The sequence below is a fragment of the Pithys albifrons genome, chromosome Z, assembly GCF_047495875.1.
Source record: "Pithys albifrons albifrons isolate INPA30051 chromosome Z, PitAlb_v1, whole genome shotgun sequence".
NCBI lineage: Eukaryota > Metazoa > Chordata > Aves > Passeriformes > Thamnophilidae > Pithys > Pithys albifrons.
The window spans coordinates 725,665-746,276 of NC_092497.1; the positions used below are offsets into that span (position 1 = coordinate 725,665).

At 53.0% G+C, this 20,612-nt stretch overlaps 1 protein-coding gene across 4 annotated transcripts in view; it reads right to left on the reverse strand.

Moving 5' to 3' along the window:
- Positions 1 to 20,612, reverse strand: part of WDR7 (WD repeat domain 7) — an 87,745-nt gene that overhangs the window by 64,014 nt on the left and 3,119 nt on the right. For all 4 annotated transcript variants that reach the window (XM_071580893.1, XM_071580892.1, XM_071580890.1 and 1 more), the window contains exons 2-12: positions 15,327 to 15,492; positions 11,939 to 12,045; positions 11,521 to 11,599; positions 10,169 to 10,343; positions 8,665 to 8,741; positions 5,142 to 5,261; positions 4,715 to 4,860; positions 4,200 to 4,302; positions 3,935 to 4,076; positions 1,856 to 2,104; positions 139 to 359 (exon numbers count right to left, since the gene is read on the reverse strand). In XM_071580893.1, the coding sequence (XP_071436994.1) occupies positions 139 to 359; positions 1,856 to 2,104; positions 3,935 to 4,076; positions 4,200 to 4,302; positions 4,715 to 4,860; positions 5,142 to 5,261; positions 8,665 to 8,741; positions 10,169 to 10,343; positions 11,521 to 11,599; positions 11,939 to 12,045; positions 15,327 to 15,479 (1,572 nt within the window). In that variant the 5' untranslated portion in view covers positions 15,480 to 15,492. The remainder of the gene's footprint in view (positions 1 to 138; positions 360 to 1,855; positions 2,105 to 3,934; positions 4,077 to 4,199; positions 4,303 to 4,714; positions 4,861 to 5,141; positions 5,262 to 8,664; positions 8,742 to 10,168; positions 10,344 to 11,520; positions 11,600 to 11,938; positions 12,046 to 15,326; positions 15,493 to 20,612) is intronic.

The window sequence follows — 20,612 nt, forward strand, 5'->3', positions numbered from 1 at the left end:
CCAACTCTTCAGTCCATGGCCCATACAGGGGATCGAACCCCTGACCTTGGCGTTGTTACACCCAAGTTTGAACCCACTGAGCTGATCCCACCCCACAATCCCACTCCCTGTGGGGGCTGCAGAGACCCCCCCACTCACACTGCAGTTCTCTGGTGGCACCAGCAGCTGGGTGATCTCCCCCCCATGCACACAGAAGATGTGCTTCATCTCCCCCGAGAAGATGTCCCAGACGATGACGGAGAAGTCCACGCCCCCCGAGATGAGGTAGCGCTGGTCGTAGCGGGGGGACACCTGGTGGGGGTACAGCAGACATGTCACCTTGTTGCGATGGCCCCGCAGCGTCCGGTGGGGTGGCCAACCTGGAGTGGGGAACACAGACAGGCAGAGAAACACTTTTCACTGCAACAGGTCACAAGCCAAGGTGCTGATCTTGGTTAGAAGAAACACAGACCCACTGTAGGTCAGTCTTAGGAAATTCACCCTATTTGTTATAGTAATATTTGTGACATTGAGAAAAAATATTTTGGTATAAAATTCTGTAAATTATCACAGAATCATAGAATGGATTGGGGTGGAAAAGACCTACGAGGTCATCAAGTCCAACCCTTGGTCCAACTCCAGTCCCTTTACCAGATCATGGCACTCAGTGCCACGGCCAAGCTCAGCTTAAACACCTCCAGGGATGGGGAATCCAGTCCCTCTCTGGGCAGCCCATTCCAATCCCTGAGCACTCTCTCTGCAAAGAATTTCTCCCTGATATCCAACCCAACCCTCCCCTGGCAGAGCTCAAGCTGTGCCCTCTTGTTTAAGAGAAGAGACCAAGCCCCACCTGGCCAGAACTTCCCTTCAGGCAGTTCCAGACAATGCTGAGGTCACCTCTGAGCCTCCTCTTCTCCAGGCTGAACACCCCCAGCTCCCTCAGCCTCTCCCCACAGCACTTGTGCTCCAGTCCCTTCTCCAGCCTCGTTGCTCTTCTCACTTGGGTTGGAAGAGACCTCTGAGATCATCAACCCTTGATCCAACCCCACTGACATCACCATGACTTGATCCAACCACGACTTGATCCAACCCCACTGTGATCACCAGCCCAGGGCACTCTGTTGGACATGTTGGATTCTCTGTCCCTGATCACAGTGGGGTTGGATCAAGACATGTTGGATTCTCTGTCCCTGATCAGAGCAGGGTTGGATCAAGACATGTTGGATTCTCTGTCCCTGATCAGAGCAGGGTTGGATCAAGACATGTTGGATTCTCTGTCCCTGATCAGAGCAGGGTTGGATCAAGACATGTTGGATTCTCTGTCCCTGATCAGAGCAGGGTTGGATCAAGACATGTTGGATTCTCTGTCCCTGATCAGAGCAGGGTTGGATCAAGACATGTTGGATTCTCTGCCCCTGATCAGAGCAGGGTTGGATCAAGACATGTTGGATTCTCTGTCCCTGATCAGAGCAGGGTTGGATCAAGACATGTTGGATTCTCTGCCCCTGATCAGAGCAGGGTTGGATCAAGACATGTTGGATTCTCTGTCCCTGATCACAGTGGGGTTGGATCAAGACCTGGTGGATTCTCTGTCCCTGGAGGTGTTTCAGAGGACACTCAGTGCCACCTCCAGTCCCTTCTCCAGCCTCGTTGCTCTTCTCTGGCCCCGCTCCAGCCCCTCAATCTCTTGCCTGACCTGAGGGGCCCAGAACTGAACACAACACTCAAGGTGTGGCCTCCCCAAGGCAGAGTCCAGGGGAAGGGTCCCTGCCCTGGGCCTGCTGGCCACGCTAGTTTGGATCCAGGCCAGGATCCCCTTGGCCTTCTTGGCCACCTGGTGCCCCCAAACTGTCCCAGTGCCCCGTGGCAGCCGTACCTCTGCGCAGCATGTGCTCTCCCTGCAGCAGCTGCACGATGGCCGTCTGCGTGGCGGGCACGATGACCACGCTGCCGTCCTCGCGCCCGCAGACCAGCCGCCCGTGCGCCGGGATGTACACGCTGGCCGTCACCCGCAGCGGCTCCGGCGCGCCCGGGGCCATGCTCAGCTGGTCGATGATGCCCGCGGGGCGAGGGCTCAGCTGGTCAAACGCCTCCTGCAGGGACACGGATGTGGTGGCTGGAAGGCCTGGGGAAAAGGAGGGGAGAAAGAAGGATGGGTGAGGTGGGAGAAGGAGTTGAGGTGCTTGGTGCAGTGGGAGGTCGAATCATGGAATCATGGAATGAACTGGGTTGGAAGAGACCTCTGAGAGCATCGAGTCCAACCCTTGATCCAACCCCACAGCTGAGGGAGCTGGGGGTGTTCAGCCTGGAGAAGAGGAGGCTCAGAGGTGACCTCAGCACTGTCTGGAACTGCCTGAAGGGAAGTTCTGGCCAGGTGGGGCTTGGTCTCTTCTCCCAGGCACTCAGCAATAGGACAAGGGGGCACGATGGGCTCAAGCTCTGCCAGGGGAAATGGAAGTTGGAGATCAGAAAAAAATTCTTTGCAGAGAGAGTGCTCAGGGATTGGAATGGGCTGCCCAGAGAGGGGGTGGATTCCCCATCCCTGGAGGTTTTTCAGCTGAGCTTGGCCGTGGCACTGAGTGCCATGATCTGGTAAAGGGACTGGAGTTGGACCAAGGGTTGGACTTGATAATCTCAGAGGTCTTTTCCACCCCAATCCATTCTATGATTCTATAATTCTGTGATCTGAAAGACCTCCAGGGATGGTGAGTCCACCACCACTTGATCCCATGGCACTCAGTGCCATGTCCAGTCTCGTCTTAAACATCTCCAGGGATGGAGAATCCACTTGATCCAACCCCACTGTGCTCACCAGCCCAGGGCACTCAGTGCCACATCCAGTCTCAGCTTAAACAACTCCAGGGTTGGAGAATCCACCCCCTCTCTGGGCAGCCCATTCCAATCCCTGAGCACTCTCTCTGCAAAGAATTTCCTCCTGATATCCAATCTAACCCTCCCCTGGCAGAGCTCAAGCTGTGCCCTTTAATCCTACTGGTGGTTGCCTGGGAGAAGAGACCAAGCCCCACCTGGCCAGAACTTCCCTTCAGGCAGTTCGAGACAGTGCTGAGGTCACCTCTGAGCCTCCTCTTCTCCAGGCTGAACACCCCCCAACTCCCTCAGCCTCTCCCCACAGCACTTGTGCTCCAGTCCCTTCTCCAGCCTCGTTGCTCTTCTCCTCTCACTTGGGTTGGAAGAGACCTCGGAGATCATCAACCCTTGATCCAACCCTACTGTGATCACCAGACCAGGGCACGGAGTGGTGATCACAGTGGGGTTGGATCAAGACATGTTGGATTCTCTGTCCCTGATCAGAGCAGGGTTGGATCAAGACATGTTGGATTCTCTGTCCCTGATCAGAGCAGGGTTGGATCAAGACATGTTGGATTCTCTGTCCCTGATCAGAGCAGGGTTGGATCAAGACATGGTGGATTCTCTGTCCCTGGAGGTGTTTCAGAGGACACTCAGAGCCACATCCAGTCCCTTCTCCAGCCTCGTTGCTCTTCTCTGGCCCCGCTCCAGCCCCTCAATCTCTTGCCTGACCTGAGGGGCCCAGAACTGAACACAACACTCAAGGTGTGGCCTCCCCAGGGCTGGGGACAGGGGAAGGGTCCCTGCCCTGGGCCTGCTGGCCATGCTGTTCTTGATACAGAACTGGGTGAGCTGTAAGGTCCCTTCCAACACAAACCATCCCATGGTTCTGTAGTGGAAATTCATTTACTGGCTGTAACAATAAAGCTGACTAAGATGTTTTGTTATATATGAAGAAATGCAGTCAGTGTAACTCTTACATGAATAATTTAATTGTGATTCTGGTCATGTATGATAAAATAAAGTAACTACAGCCCTTACAGGAAGGTAACAATTAAAACCCAACTTCAGGCACCTCTGGGAGAACCAGCAGGGCTTTATCCAGCAAAACCAGACCTAAAACACCCCAAGGCTCTGAATTGGGTACCTCTTGCAGTCCCCTGTTGTTCCAGAGTGTCAGGCACACTCCAAATGCACAGTCTCCCTGAGGAGTCTCCTTGGATCAGCAGCTTGTAGGGAAACTCTCCCTGCCCACAGAAGAACCGAGTGACTGGAGGGCATATCAGGAGCTGTTAAAACAACAACAATCAACTTCAGACCGTGCAAACCATGAGCTCACCTCCAGAACTGTTCATAGTGCAGGACAGAAATGAATGCAGTCCAGGAAGGAAAGTCCAAAGGAACAGATTTACCTGTTTGTCTGCTCTGTCCAACACGCTGTACAATAAAGGGGGAATCAAGTTCTCCACTGCTTTGCCCACGTCTCTGCGGAAGGAATCACTGGCTGGGAGGCAGCTGGGGGGAAATCAGGGAGAAAGGAGTGCAATTCCTTGGATTTAGAGAGCAATCACTATATTACAGAGGGATGGTGCTCCCATCCTCACTCTCTGACCATGAGAAGGTAAGGAAGGAGTTCCCCCCTGGTTTACATGAGAATATTCAAGATAAAACTGGATCTTCAGCCAGATCAAAGGGGTTTTTGGACACCATGAAGATGCCAGAAGAAAAGGTTTGGTTTTACTCATCATTCTCCACCTTTTTAACCTCTCTGATGCCCAATTTTCAATTAATGTAATAGTTTCATATTTATGTGCATATTTATGTGCACATTTTCAGTTTGCTCTTTCCTTACTGGGTCAGTATTTCAATAGCTCTTCAATGTTTTTATCTCAGATGAAATAAATGGAATTATTTAATTTTTGACTACCTGGCTGGCAGTTTATAGATAAAACTTTGTCCATCTTCTGTCCACACAATCACTTTATCAGCTGCCACAAAGTCCCCACCTGTCCAGGTCTGATCATTTTCACTGGGGACTGAACATAGGAGGGAATAATCCCCAGCATCAAAAACCTGGGAAGAGACACAAAAGTGGTGGCAGATTAAGGGTCATTAACCAGACAAGCAGCTCATTTGGGGATTCACATCCCAGAATCATGGAATGCTTTGGGTTGGAAGGGACCTTACAGATCATGGAATGGCAATCCCGTGGGGAGGGATTTAAGTTCAAGATGTAGATATTGAAGAGATGACAGAGACACAGGGAGAGGACTCAGAGCCTCTTGCTCTGCATGTTTCAGTGTGATTTACTGCAGGGAGTTCAGGGTGGGGAGGCCCAGGGGGGGCTGCCTTACCCTCCAGTACTTGGAGCAGACGACCAGCAGCGAGCGCTGGGTGAAGGCACAGAAGGAAATGCTCTGACAGTTCTGGCAGTAGATGGGCTTGGATTCCTCCTCAAACACTGGGGTGGTATCCTAGAAAACCCCAAACCAACATTCAATTAGTTCTTTTCCTGTGAATGACCCTTTCCCCCCCAAAACAGGACTCTGAGCACGTTAGTGCAGGGTAAGATAAAAAGTAAAGGTCCTTTAATATCCCAGGCCTACAGTCCACAGGAATACAGGATGACATCCATGTCCCAGTTCTTGTTCCATGGCTTTTATAATAAGATCCCTCCAATCATTGCTTTACACATCTCTCAGTCCAGCCCCAGTCCCACCCCTGGACCAACCCCCTGGAATTGGGTCTGGGGTCGTCAGGACCCTCTGTCTTCATCAGCTCTTCTTCCTCGGGCACACAAAGGTCTCTTGGAGCTCATCCAGTTCTGGCTTTTGGGTCACTCTGACCTGTGTTTATGTTTATGTTTTCATTCTGTGGGTCTCTGATATCCTTCAGCTCTTCCTTGTGATGCCCTGAATGACCCTTCCCCCCAAAACGAGGACTCTGAGCCACATTAGTGCAGGGTAAGATAAAAGTAAAGGTCCTTTAATATCCCAGGGCCTACAGTCCACAGGAATACAGGATGACATCCATGTCCCAGTTCTTGTTTCCATGGCTTTTATAATAAGATCCCTCCAATCGTTGCTTTACACATTTCTCAGTCCAGCCCCAGTCCCACCCCTGGTCCAACCCCGTGGAATTGGGTCTGGGGTCGTCAGGACCCTCTGTCTTCATCAGCTCTTCTTCCTCAGGCACACAAAGGTCTCTTGGAGTTCATCCAGTTCTGGCTTTTGGGTCACTCTGACCTGTTGGGATCGTCAAGACCCTCTGTCTTCACCAGCTCTTCTTCCTCGGGCACACAAAGGTCTCTGGGAGTTCATCCAGTTCTGGCTTTTGGGTCACTCTGACCTTTGTTTATGTTTCATTCTGTGGGTCTCTGATGTCCTTCAGCTCTTCCTTGTGATGCCCTGAATGACCCTTCCCCCCAAAACCAGGACTCTGAGCACGTTAGTGCAGGGTAAGATAAAAAGTAAAGGTCCTTTAATATCCCAGGCCTACAGTCCACAGGAATACAGGATGACATGCATGTGTCCCAGTCCTTGTTTCCATGGCTTTTATAATAAGATCCCTGCAATCATTGCTTTACACATTTCTCAGTCCAGCCCCAGTCCCACCCCTGGTCCAACCCCTGGAATTGGGTCTGGGGTCATCAAGACCCTCTGTCTTCACCAGCTCTTCTTCCTCAGGCACACAAAGGTCTCTTGGAGCTCATCCAGTTCTGGCTTTTGGGTCACTCTGACCTGTTGGGATCATCAAGACCCTCTGTCTTCATCAGCTCTTCTTCCTCAGGCACACAAAGGTCTCTTGGAGTTCATCCAGTTCTGGCTTTTGGGTCACTCTGACCTTTGTTTATGTTTCATTCTGTGGGTCTCTGATGTCCTTCAGCTCTTCCTTGTGATGCCCTGAATGACCCTTCCCCCCAAAACCAGGACTCTGAGCCACGTTAGTGCAGGGTAAGATAAAAGTAAAGGTCCTTTAATACCCCAGGCCTGCAGCCCACAGGAATACAGGATGACATCCAGGTGTCCCAGTTCTTGTTCCATGGCTTTTATAATCAGATCCCTCCAATCGTTGCTTTACACATTTCTCAGTCCAGTCCCAGTCCCACCCCTGGTCCAACCCCTGGAATTGGGTCTGGGGTCATCAAGACCCTCTGTCTTCATCAGCTCTTCTTCCTCAGGCACACAAAGGTCTCTTGGAGCTCATCCAGTTCTGGCTTTTGGGTCACTCTGACCTGTGTTTATGTTTATGTTTCATTCTGTGGGTCTCTGATATCCTTCAGCTCTTCCTTGTGATGCCATGAATGACCCTTCCCCCCAAAACCAGGACTCTGAGCCACGTTAGTGCAGGGTAAGATAAAAGTAAAGGTCCTTTAATACCCCAGGCCTACAGTCCACAGGAATACAGGATGACATCCATGTGTTCCAGTTCTTGTTTCCATGGCTTTTATAATAAGATCCCTCCAATCATTGCTTTACACATTTCTCAGTCCAGTCCCAGTCCCACCCCTGGTCCAACCCCGTGGAATTGGGTCTGGGGTTGTCAGGACCCTCTGTCTTCATCAGCTCTTCTTCCTCAGGCACACAAAGGTCTCTTGGAGCTCATCCAGTTCTGGCTTTTGGGTCACTCTGACCTGTTGGGATCGTCAAGACCCTCTGTCTTCATCAGCTCTTCTTCCTCGGGCACACAAAGGTCTCTTGCAGCTCATCCAGTTCTGGCTTTTGGGTCACTCTGACCTGTTGGGATCGTCAAGACCCTCTGTCTTCATCAGCTCTTCTTCCTCGGGCACACAAAGGTCTCTTGGAGCTCATCCAGTTCTGGCTTTTGGGTCACTCTGACCTGTTGGGATCATCAAGACCCTCTGTCTTCATCAGCTCCTCTTCCTCGGGCACACAAAGGTCTCTTGGAGTTCATCCAGTTCTGGCTTTTGGGTCACTCTGACCTGTGTTTATGTTTCATTCTGTGGGTCTCTGATATCCTTCAGCTCTTCCTTGGAAAGGAGTCTAACCAAGATTAATTAACTAAAGGGATTTGAGCTCCCTGTTCTGGGACAGGGGTAGTGATAGAAAGGCATTAAACTGTTAGAAATATTAACCCTCTAAAATCTACAACTCCTGTGTTCCTAAAATCTCCAAAATGTGTAAATCAGAACAAAAACCCCTTTGGCATCACCTGCTCAAACTGAGCTTAGGACCACATCACACAGCACAGAACGGGGACTGTGGCTGATTCCCAAGGGAATCCCAACCACTTGGAGCAGCTTTTATCCCATTATTCCTCCTAAGGAGATCAGCAGGAGCACGTGGTGTCCTCTTTGGCCACTTAATTCTCCCAAATTCCCCAGCAGGACAGATTAGTGGTGCTGATTCAGCCACCCTTGCAGCCAGGTAGGAAGCTGGAATGAAGCAGCTCCCACTCCCTTTGGTTCCTACACATAATTTTATTTTTCTCTAATTGTTAAACACCCTTTACAAGAGGTTCCTATGAGGAGTTAATTTCCCAGGGCTCTGAAACGTTTCACAAGTCACTTGTTCAAGAGTTTTATTCATTAGTGCACAGGAAATGCCCAATAACAGAGAGCTGGAGGGAGTCCTGAATAATGAACATTCCTAAAAACTGCATTGTCTGCTCAGCAAACACCAACCCAGAGCATGAAATGGTACAAAGAAAAACCAGATTTGGAAAACCTGGAGCCCATCCTGCTATTAATTCTGAAACCAGTTATCTGGGAAGGATTGGGAATTGTGCTGGGAACTTGGAGCACTAAAGCAAAATTCTGGGGGTTGAGTTTTGACTGGCAAGGAGGAAAAAGAACAAAAAGGAATAAAATCCTTCAGCACTGCAGGAAATAAGAGGAATCCAGCAGGCTCTGCTTACCTGGAGCCCAACCACTTCCGAGGGGATTATCCAGACCTTCAGGATTCCAGTCACGGAAACAGCCACGACTGTGTCCTCTGGGAAGCACAAAATCCAGGACAGGACACAGATATTGTTGGGAAAATACACGGAATTTATCTACAACTTTATCCAAACACTCTGGAGTGTCAGCTCCCAACTGGAATGTGTATTGGTTACAAAGCAGGAATAAAGGAAAGGAAACACTTTACACCAGGGGTCACTCCTGGTTGTTCCAGCAATTCTGATGGGTTGGGAATTGCAATTCCCACTCTGGGATTTTGGGAATTTTATCCAAACACTCTGGAGTGTTTGGATCCCAACTGGAGTGTCTATTGGTTACAAAGCAGGAATAAAGGAAACAATCCCAGAGGTCACTCCTGGTTGTTCCAGCAATTCTGATGGTTTGGGAATTGCAATTCCCACTCTGGGAATTTGGGAATTTTATCCAAACACTCTGGAGTGTCAGCTCCCAACTGGAATGTGCATTGGTTACAAAGCAGGAATAAAGGAAACAATCCCAGAGGTCACTCCTGGTTGTTCCAGCAATTCTGAAGTTCTGGAATAGCAATTCCCACTCTGGGATTTTGGGAATTTTATCCAAACACTCTGGAGTGTTTGGATCCCAACTGGAATGTCTGTTGGTTACAAAGCAGGAATAAAGGAAAGGAAACACTTTACACCAGGGGGCACTCCTGGTTGTTCCAGCAATTCTGATGGTTTGGGAATTGCAATTCCCACTCTGGGATTTTGGGAATTTTATCCAAACACTCTGGAGTGTTTGGATCCCAACTGGAGTGTCTGTTGGTTACAAAGAAGGAATAAAGGAAAGGAAACAATCCCAGAGGTCACTCCTGGTTGTTCCAGCAATTCTGATGGTTTGGGAATTGCAATTCCCACTCTGGGAATTTGGGAACTTTATCCAAACACTCTGGAGTGTTTGGATCCCAACTGGAATGTGAATTGGTGAAGAGGGTTACAAAATAGGAATAAAGGAAACAATCCCAGAGGTCACTCCTGGTTGTTCCAGCAATTCTGATGGTTTGGGAATTGCAATTCCCACTCTGGGATTTTGGGAACTTTATCCAAACACTCTGGAGTGTTTGGATCCCAACTGGAATGTGCATTGGTTACAAAGCAGGAATAAAGGAAACAATCCCAGAGGTCACTCCTGGTTGTTCCAGCAATTCTGATGGCTGGGAATTGCAATTCCCACTCTGGGAATTTGGGAATGTGCAGTTTCCAGCTGCTGCCACCCTCAATTCAAGGGTGAATTCCAGTCCCCAGCACAGGCACATCTCTCTGCTCATAATTAAACCCACCAATTAGCAGAGCAGAACAGCCCCGGGCACAGGTGACATTCAAACCATGTCAACTCATCCACCTGGCACAGTTTTCCCAGGAAAACTTTGGCTGTTCCATCCCTGGAAGTGCCCCAGGCCAGGCTGGAGCATCCTGGGCTCTGGAAGGTCCCTGCAATAATCACCTTGTGTCCTGTTGGATTTGATGATGGTCATGGAGCTGATCCAGTCAGGAGAGATCTTGGATATCAGGGAATACAGGACCTCCAGGCTGGTTGCATCCAGGACCAGAATTTCGGGATAATGCCCATGGCACAGGAGCCTCCCTTCCCTCTGGGAGCCGACTGTGAACTGGTAGAACTGAGAACACCCAGGAATTACACAAATCCACCTTTAATCACAGCTGAAAGTTTGGAATTACACTCTGATGCCCACAGAATTCCAGCCCTGGGACCCTTTCCTGTAAAACCTCCAGCTCTGGGACTTTTCCTTATAAAACTTCCAGCCCTGGGACCCTTCCCTATAGAACTTCCAGCCCTGGGACCTTTCCATGGAAAACTTCCAGCCCTGGGACCCTTCCCTATAAAACTTCCAGCCCTGGGACCTTTCCCTGGAAAACCTTCAGCCCTGGGACCCTTCCCTGTAAAACCTCCAGCCTTGGGATCCTTCCCAGTGGGATCAGGACCTCCAGCCCTGGGACCTTTCCTTGCAAAACCTCCAGCCCTGGGACCTTTCCCTGTAAAACTTCCAGCCCTGGGACCCTTCCCTGTGGGATCAGAACCTTCAGCCCTGGGACCCTTCCCTGTGGGATCAGAACCTCCAGCCTTGGGACCTTTCCCTGTGGGATCAGAACCTCCAGCCCTGGGACCATTCCCTGTGGCATCAGAACCTCCAGCCCTGGGACCCTTTCCCTGGAAAACCTTCAGCCCTGGGACCCTTTCCTATAAAACCTCCAGCCCTGGGACCATTCCCTATAGAACCTCCAGCCCTGGGATCCTTCCCTGTGGGATCAGAACCTCCGGCCCTGGGACCTTTCCCTGTGGGATCAGAACCTCCAGCCCTGGGACCTTTCCCTGGAAAACCTCCAGCCCTGGGACCTTTCCGTGGAAAACCTTCAGCCCTGGGACCCTTCCCTGTAAAACCTCCAGCCCTGGGACCATTCCCTGGAAAACCTTCAGCCCTGGGACCATTCCCTATAGAACCTCCAGCCCTGGGATCCTTCCCTGTAAAACCTCCAGCCCTGGGATCCTTCCCTGGAAAACCTTCAGCCCTGGGATCCTTCCCAGTGGGATCAGAACCTCCAGCCCTGGGACCCTTTCCTATAGAACCTCCAGCCCTGGGACCTTTCCCTGTAAAACCTCCAGCCCTGGGACCTTTCCCTGTAAAACCTCCAGCCCTGGGACCTTTCCCTGTAAAACCTCCAGCCCTGGGACCCTTTCCTATAAAACCTCCAGCCCTGGGACCATTCCCTGTAAAACCTCCAGCCCTGGGATCCTTCCCAGTGGGATCAGGACCTCCAGCCCTGCCCAGCACTGACCTGAATCCCTGTGTGTGCACAGGCCAGTTTGGTGAACTCGATGCACCTCCCATCATTCACATCCCACAGACACATCTCCCTGCACACAAAAAGCAAATTAAAAATCCAGGGAAAACAGTCTAGGCTTTCAAGGAATTAAAAATACCTTTATATTTGGAGGGACTTCATTTGAGCCAGTGATTAATAAGAACACAGGAAACCAACTCAACATCCCTGCCTTTGTCACAGGGATTGATTTGGATAAGAAATTCTTCCCCCTTCCACCCCCCCAAACTGCTCTGATTAGTTATAAAACCACTTAACAAATAAATTGGATTTGCTGATGAATTTTTCCTCAAGGATGGAAGTCAGACACGGCCACAGTGTGGCAATCCAGGTGATCTGGGGACAGATTTCCATCATTTGCTGAGAAACTCACCCACTCTCAGAGGCACTGACTATAAATTGTTTTTCACTGGAAACTGAGGCCTTGGATAAACAGGTCACTGAGGCTGTGTGGCCAAACAGCAGAGCCCTGGGATTAATCTGGGAGCAGGGAAAGAGAAAGGGAAGTTAAAACAACACAGGCACCATTTGAAAACCAGAATTCACACAGTCCAGCTTTCTATTTTATGTATCATGTGTCTGTCAATACACACAGTCCATTAGAGAAGAGAAGGTTCCAGGGAGAACTGAGAGGCCCTTCCAGAGCCTGAAGGGGCTCCAGGAGAGCTGGGGAGGGATTGGATGGAGGGAAAGGACACAGGGAAGGAATTCCTGGCTGGGAATGCTGGGATTGTCCAGCCTGGAGAAGAGAAGGATGCAAGGAGATCTTGGAGCATCTTCCAGGGCCTGAAGGGGCTTCAGGAGAGCTGGGGAGGGACTGGAGACAAGGGATGGAGGGACAGGAAACAGGGAATGGTTTAGGTGGGACACTGTGAAGGAATTCCTGGCTGGGAATGCTGGGATTGTCCAAACTGAAGAGGGGAAGGCTCCAGGGAAACCTTGGAGCAAATTCCAGAGGCTAAAGGGGCTCCAGGAGAGCTGGAGAGGGACTGGGGACAAGGAATGGAGGGACAGGAAACAGGGAATGGTTTAGGTGGGACATTGGGAAGGAATTCCTGGCTGGGAATGCTGGGATTGTCCAGCCTGAAGAAGGTTCCAGGGAGACCTGAGAGCCCCTTCCAGAGCCTGAAGGGGCTCCAGGAGAGCTGGGGAGGGATTGGATGAAGGGACAGGACACAGGGAAGGAATTCCTGGCTGGGAATGCTGGGATTGTCCAGCCTGGAGAGGGGAAGGCTCCAGGGAAACCTTGGAGCAAATTCCAGAGGCTAAAGGGGCTCCAGGAGAGCTGGGGAGGGACTGGGGACAAGGGATGGGGGGACAGGACACAGGGAATGGTTTAGGTGGGACACTGGGAAGGAATTCCTGGCTAGGAATGCTGGGATTGTCCAGCCTGGAGAAGAGAAGGATTCAAGGAGATCTTGGAGCATCTTCCAGTGCCTGAAGGGGCTTCAGGAGAGCTGGAGAGGGACTGGGGACAAGGGCTGGAGGGACAGGACACAGGGAATGGTTTAGGTGGGACACTGGGATGGAATTCCTGGCTGGGAATGCTGGGATTGTCCAGCCTGGAGAGGGGAAGGCTCCAGGGAAACCTTGGAGGAAATTCCAGAGCCTGAAGGGGCTTCAGGAGAGCTGGAGAGGGACTGGGGACAAGGGATGGAGGGACAGGACACAGGGAATGGTTTAGGTGGGACATTGGGAAGGAATTCCTGGCTGGGAATGCTGGGATTGTCCAGCCTGGAGAAGGTTCCAGGGAAACCTGAGAGCCCCTTTCAGGGCCTGAAGGGGCTCCAGGAGAGCTGGGGAGGGATTGGATGGAGGGACAGGACACAGGGAATGGTTTAGGTGGGACATTGGGAAGGAATTCCTGGCTGGGAATGCTGGGATTGTCCAAACTGAAGAGGGGAAGGCTCCAGGGAAACCTTGGAGCAAATTCCAGAGGCTAAAGGGGCTCCAGGAGAGCTGGAGAGGGACTGGGGACAAGGGATGGAGGGACAGGACACAGGGAATGGTTTAGGTGGGACATTGGGAAGGAATTCCTGGCTGGGAACGCTGGGAATGTTTACCTGGAGAAGGGAATTCTCCAGGGAGACCTGAGAGCCCCTTCCAGGGCCTGAAGGGGCTCCAGGAGGGCTGGGGAGGGATTGGATGGAGGGACAGGACACAGGGAATGGTTTAGGTGGGACACTGGGGAGGAATTCCTGGCTAGGAATGCTGGGAATGTCCAGCCTGGAGAAGAGAAGGATTCAAGGAGATCTTGGAGCATCTTCCAGTGCCTGAAGGGGCTTCAGGAGAGCTGGAGAGGGACTGGGGACAGGGGATGGAGGGACAGGACACAGGGAATGGTTTAGGTGGGACACTGGGATGGAATTCCTGGCTGGGAATGCTGGGATTGTCCAAACTGGAGAGGGGAAGGCTCCAGGGAAACCTTGGAGCAAATTCCAGAGGCTAAAGGGGCTCCAGGAGAGCTGGAGAGGGACTGGGGACAAGGGATGGAGGGACAGGACGCAGGGAATGGTTTAGGTGGGACATTGGGAAGGAATTCCTGGCTGGGAATGCTGGGATTGTCCAGCCTGGAGAAGAGAAGGATTCAAGGAGATCTTGGAGCATCTTCCAGTGCCTGAAGGGGCTTCAGGAGAGCTGGAGAGGGACTGGGGACAAGGGATGGAGGGACAGGACACAGGGAATGGTTTGGGTGGGACACTGGGAAGGAATTCCTGGCTGGGAATGCTGGGAATGTTCACCTGGAGAAGAGAAGGTTCCAGGGAGACCTGAGAGGCCCTTCCAGGGCCTGAAGGGGCTTCAGGAGAGCTGGGGAGGGACTGGATGGAGGGACAGGACACAGGAAGGAATTCCTGGCTGGGAATGCTGGGAATGTCCAGCCTGGAGAAGAGAAGGATTCAAGGAGATCTTGGAGCATCTTCCAGTGCCTGAAGGGGCTTCAGGAGAGCTGGGGAGGGACTGGATGGAGGGACAGGACACAGGGAAGGAATTCCTGGCTGGGAATGATGGGATTGTCCAGCCTGGAGAAGAGAAGGATGAAAGGAGATCTTGGAGCATCTTCCAGTGCCTGAAGGGGCTTCAGAAGAGCTGGGGAGGGACTGGATGGAGGGACAGGACACAGGGAATGGTTTAGGTGGGACAATGGGAAGGAATTCCTGGCTGGGAATGCTGAGATTGTCCAGCCTGGAGAAGAGAAGGATGCAAGGAGATCTTGGAGCATCTTCCAGGGCCTGAAGGGGCTTCAGGAGAGCTGGAAAGGGACTGGGGACAAGGAATGGAGGGACAGGACACAGGGAATGGTTTAGGTGGGACATTGTGAAGGAATTTCAGGCTGGGAATGCTGAGATTGTCCAGCCTGGAGAAGAGAAGGATTCAAGGAGATCTTGGAGCATCTTCCAGTGCCTGAAGGGGCTTCAGGAGAGCTGGGGATGGACTGGGGACAAGGGCTGGAGGGACAGGACACAGGGAATGGCTTCCCACTGCCAGAGGGCAGGGCTAGGTGGGATACTGGGAAGGAATTCTTGGCTCTGAGGCTGGTGAATCCCTTTTCACAATATCAACAACTCAAAGGAGTTGGTTTAGAGCAGCTCCAACAAGTGGGAACTCCTTAAAAAACCAACTTACAGCAGGAGGGAAGTTCAACAAAGTCCAAGAGCCAAAATACCACTTTGTAACCCGGAGCAGTCTCTGTGGTGCCCAGGGAAGTGTTGGCAGAGGGAAGGACAGACAGACAGGGAAGGCAGGACCCCACCAGCACTCACCTCCAGGTCCTGGGAGAGGTCCCAGAGGCAGATCTGGCCGTCGTGGCAGCCGGTGACAATGACCCGGTCCAGGAGCAGCAGGGAGGACACGCAGTGCGTGGGGGCACGGCGGCCCCACAGCACGATGGGCAGCACCAGGCTGTGCCCAGCCATCCTGCTGGGCCACCTGGAATGGGGACAGTGCCATGTCACTGCCCTGTGGGGGCACAGTGTCACCCACAGCACGATGGGCAGCACCAGGCTGTGCCCAGCCATCCTGCTGGGCCACCTGGAATGGGGACAGTGCCATGTCACTGCCCTGTGGGGCACAGTGTCACCCAGAGCCACAGGGCAGCACCCATGTCACACCCAGCAGGGGCACAGTGTCCCCCAGAGCCCACAGTGACATGGCCACAGTGACATGGCCACAGTGACCTGGATGTGTCACACACACAGCCCTGCAGGGACAGTGACCCCAGAGCCCACAGTGACATGGCCACAGTGACCTGGATGTGTCACACACACAGCACAGCCCTGCAGGGACAGTGTCCCCAGAGCCCACAGTGACATGGCCACAGTGACCTGGATGTGTCACACAGCACAGCCCTGCAGGGACAGTGTCCCCTGAGCACAGTGACATGGCCACAGTGACCTGGATGTGTCACACAGAGCACAGCCCTGCAGGGACAGTGTCCCCCAGAGCCCACAGTGACATGGCCACAGTGACATGGATGTGTCACACACACAGCACAGCCCTGCAGGGACAGTGTCCCCCAGAGCCCACAGTGACATGGCCACAGTGACATGGATGTGTCACACAGCACAGCCCTGCAGGGACAGTGTCCCCCAGAGCCCAGAGACATGGCCACAGTGACATGGATGTGTCACACACACAGCCCTGCAGGGACAGTGTCCCCTGAGCACAGTGACATGGCCACAGTGACCCCATGGATGTGTCACACACACAGCCCTGCAGGGACAGTGTCCCCAGAGCCCACAGTGACATGGCCACAGTGACCTGGATGTGTCACACACACAGCACAGCCCTGCAGGGACAGTGTCCCCTGAGCACAGTGACATGGCCACAGTGACATGGCCACAGTGACCTGGATGTGTCACACACACAGCACAGCCCTGCAGGGACAGTGTCCCCCAAAGCCCACAGTGACATGGCCACAGTGACATGGCCACAGTGACATGGATGTGTCACACACACAGCACAGCCCTGCAGGGACAGTGTCCCCCAGAGCCTACAGTGACATGGCCACAGTGACATGGATGTGTCACACACACAGCCCTGCAGGGACAGTGTCCCCCAGAGCACAGTGACATGGCCACAGTGACCTGGATGTGTCACACACACACACAGCCCTGCAGGGACAGTGTCCCCAGAGCCCACAGTGACATGGCCACAGTGACATGGATATGTCACACAGCACAGCCCTGCAGGGGCACAGTTGTCCCCCAGAGCCCACAGTGACATGGATGTGTCACACAGCACAGCCCTGCAGGGACACAGTTGTCCCCCAGAGCCCACAGTGACATGGCCACAGTGATCCCATGGATGTGTCACACACACAGCCCTGCAGGGACACAGTTGTCCCCCAGAGCCCACAGTGACATGGCCACAGTGACATGGATCTGTCACACACACAGCCCTGAAGGGACAGTGTCCCCCAGAGCCCACAGTGACATGGCCACAGTGACATGGATGTGTCACACACACACACAGCACAGCCCTGCAGGGACAGTGTCACCCAGAGCACAGTGACATGGCCACAGTGACATGGCCACAGTGACATGGATGTGTCACACACACACAGCCCTGCAGGGACACAGTGTCCCCCAGAGCACAGTGACATGGCCACAGTGACCCCATGGATGTGTCACACACACAGCCCTGCAGGGACAGTGTCACCCAGAGCCCACAGTGATCCCAAAAATCCCTTTCTCCCAAACCATTCCGGGATCCTGTGAGTCCCTTTTCCCAGAGGAAGCTCCAGATTTCCATGGAAACGGTGGGAATTTAACTGAAAAACCTCCAGCCCCACTGGGAATTCTCCCACAAGGTTTGACATCAAGAGACAACCCCGAAGATTTTGCTCCCACCTCCCTTTTGATGCTCATGGAATCCCAGAAGGGTTTGGATGGAAGGGATTTAAGGATTTAAGGATCATCTTGGTCCAATGGGCAATAAAAAATATAAATAGTGGTCTAAAATCAAGTCTTTAATCCCCTGCAACCCCATAACCCAGAGCTGGCCTGGCAGTGCTGGTGGTTATGCAATGTTGGATCAATTGTTCTGTCTGGACAGAGAGAGAAAAAGGAATTAAAACAACCCCACAGGGACACACAGAGAGCTGTGACCAAACAAGGGACTTGATTTACAGTGAAATAACCACCAAAATGGAATAAAACCTGAAATAAAGTGTCCAGATGAAAGAGAATTATCAACAGGAAGAAGAAGAACATTGAAATTGAGGAAGAGGAGCCATTAAACTCTTTGACCAGCCAGTTGGGGTGAGGAAATAAATCACCAGTGACTCAAAGTGGGCTGAGAAATGCCAGTGAGGAACAGAAAAACCCCTTCCTGTTCCTCTCGTGTCCTGCAGCTCCCAGGCCAGGGCCAAGCTCAGTGTCCCCACGTCACTTGGGGGCTAAAGAAGCTGCATTTGGTACTGAATGGAGCAACTCCCCAATTACTGCCCGAAATTCTGCACGTTCTGCCCTCCCAAACCCCTCCTGAACCCCCAGAACTGCAAATAAAGGGAATTTTCACAGGGAACTCCTGGGATATTTCAACATGCAGGAGCACAAGGACAGAACTAACCCAGGACAGTCCCCAACTAACCCAGGACTGTCCCCAACTAACCCAGGACAGCTCCCAACTAACCCAGGACTGTCCCCAACTAACCCAGGGCAGCTCCCAACTAACCCAGGACTGTCCCCAACTGACCCAGGACAGTTCCCAACTAACCCAGGGCAGCTCCCAAATAACCCAGGACTGTCCCCAGCTAACCCAGGACAGTCCCCAACTAACCCAGGGCAGTTCCCAACTAACCCAGGGCAGTTCCCAACTAACCCAGGACAGCTCCCAACTAACCCAGGGCAGTCCCCAACTAACCCAGGGCAGCTCCCAACTAACCCAGGACAGCTCCCAGCTAACCCAGGGCAGCTCCCAACTAACCCAGGGCAGCTCCCAACTAACCCAGGACAGTCCCCAGCTGACCCAGGACAGTCCCCAACTGACCCAGGACAGTCCCCAACTGACCCAGGACAGTCCCCAACTGACCCAGGACAGTCCCCAACTGACCCAGGACAGTCCCCAACTGACCCAGGACAGTCCCCAACTAACCCAGGGCAGTTCCCAACTAACCCAGGGCAGTTCCCAACTAACCCAGGGCAGCTCCCAACTAACCCAGGGCAGCTCCCAACTAACCCAGGACAGTTCCCAACCAACCCAGGACAGCTCCCAACTAACCCAGGGCAGTTCCCAACTGACCCAGGGCAGTTCCCAACTAACCCAGGGCAGTTCCCAACTGACCCAGGGCAGTTCCCAACTAACCCAGGACAGTTCCCAACTAACCCAGGACAGTTCCCAACTAACCCAGGACAGTTCCCAACTAACCCAGGACTGTCCCCAGCTAACCCAGGACTGTCCCCAGCTAACCCAGGACTGTCCCCAGCTAACCCAGGACAGTTCCCAACTCTAAGACAGTTCCCACCTAACCCAGGACAGTTCCCAACTGACCCAGGGCAGTTCCCAACTAACCCAGGACAGTCCCCAACTAACCCAGGACAGTTCCCAACTAACCCAGGACAGTTCCCTACTAACCCAAAATACAGTTCCCAACTAACCCAGGGCAGCTCCCAACTAACCCAGGACTGTCCCCAACTAACCCAGGACAGTCCCCAACTAACCCAGGACAGTCCCCAACTAACCCAGGACTGTCCCCAACTAACCCAGGGCAGTTCCCAACTAACCCAGGGCAGTTCCCAACTAACCCAGGACAGCTCCCAACTCACCCAGGACAGTCCCCAACTAACCCAGGGCAGCTCCCAACTAACCCAGGACTGTCCCCAGCTAACCCAGGACAGTTCCCAACTAACCCAGGACAGTTCCCAACTAACCCAGGGCAGCTCCCAACTAACCCAGGGCAGCTCCCAACTAACCCAGGACAGCTCCCAACTAACCCAGGGCAGTTCCCAACTAACCCAGGACAGCTCCCAGCTAACCCAGGGCAGCTCCCAGCTAACCCAGGGCAGTTCCCAACTAACCCAGGACAGCTCCCAGCTAACCCAGGGCAGCTCCCAACTGACCCAGGACAGTCCCCAGCTGACCCAGGACAGTCCCCAACTGACCCAGGGCAGCTCCCAACTAACCCAGGACAGCTCCCAACTAACCCAGGACAGCTCCCAACTAACCCAGGACAGCTCCCAACTAACCCAGGACAGCTCCCAACTAACCCAGGGCAGCTCCCAACTAACCCAGGGCAGCTCCCAACTAACCCAGGACAGCTCCCAACTAACCCAGGACAGCTCCCAACTAACCCAGGGCAGCTCCCAACTAACCCAGGACAGTCCCCAACTGACCCAGGACAGTTCCCAACTAACCCAGGGCAGCTCCCAACTAACCCAGGACTGTCCCCAGCTAACCCAAGACAGTTCCCAACTAACCCAGGACAGTTCCCAACTAACCCAGGGCAGTTCCCAACTAACCCAGGGCAGTTCCCAACTAATCCAGGACAGCTCCCAAGTCTAAGACAGTTCCCAACTCACCCAGGGCAGCTCCCAACTGACCCAGGGCAGTTCCCAACTCTAAGACAGCTCCCAACTAACCCAGGGCAGCTCCCAACTAACCCAGGGCAGCTCCCAACTAACCCAGGGCAGCTCCCAACTAACCCAGGGCAGCTCCCAACTAACCCAGGACAGTTCCCAACTAACCCAGGACAGTTCCCAACTAACCCAGGACAGCTCCCAACTAACCCAGGACAGTTCCCAACTAACCCAGGACAGCTCCCAACTAACCCAGGGCAGCTCCCAACTAACCCAAAATACAGTCCCCAACTCACACAGGGCAGCTCCCAACTAACCCAGGACAGTCCCCAACTAACCCAGGACAGTCCCCAACTAACCCAGGACAGTCCCCAACTAACCCAGGACAGTCCCCAGCTGACCCAGGACAGCTCCCAGCTAACCCAGGGCAGCTCCCAACTGACCCAGGACAGTCCCCAGCTAACCCAGGGCAGCTCCCAACTAACCCAGGACAGCTCCCAACTAACCCAGGACAGTTCCCAACTCTAAGAC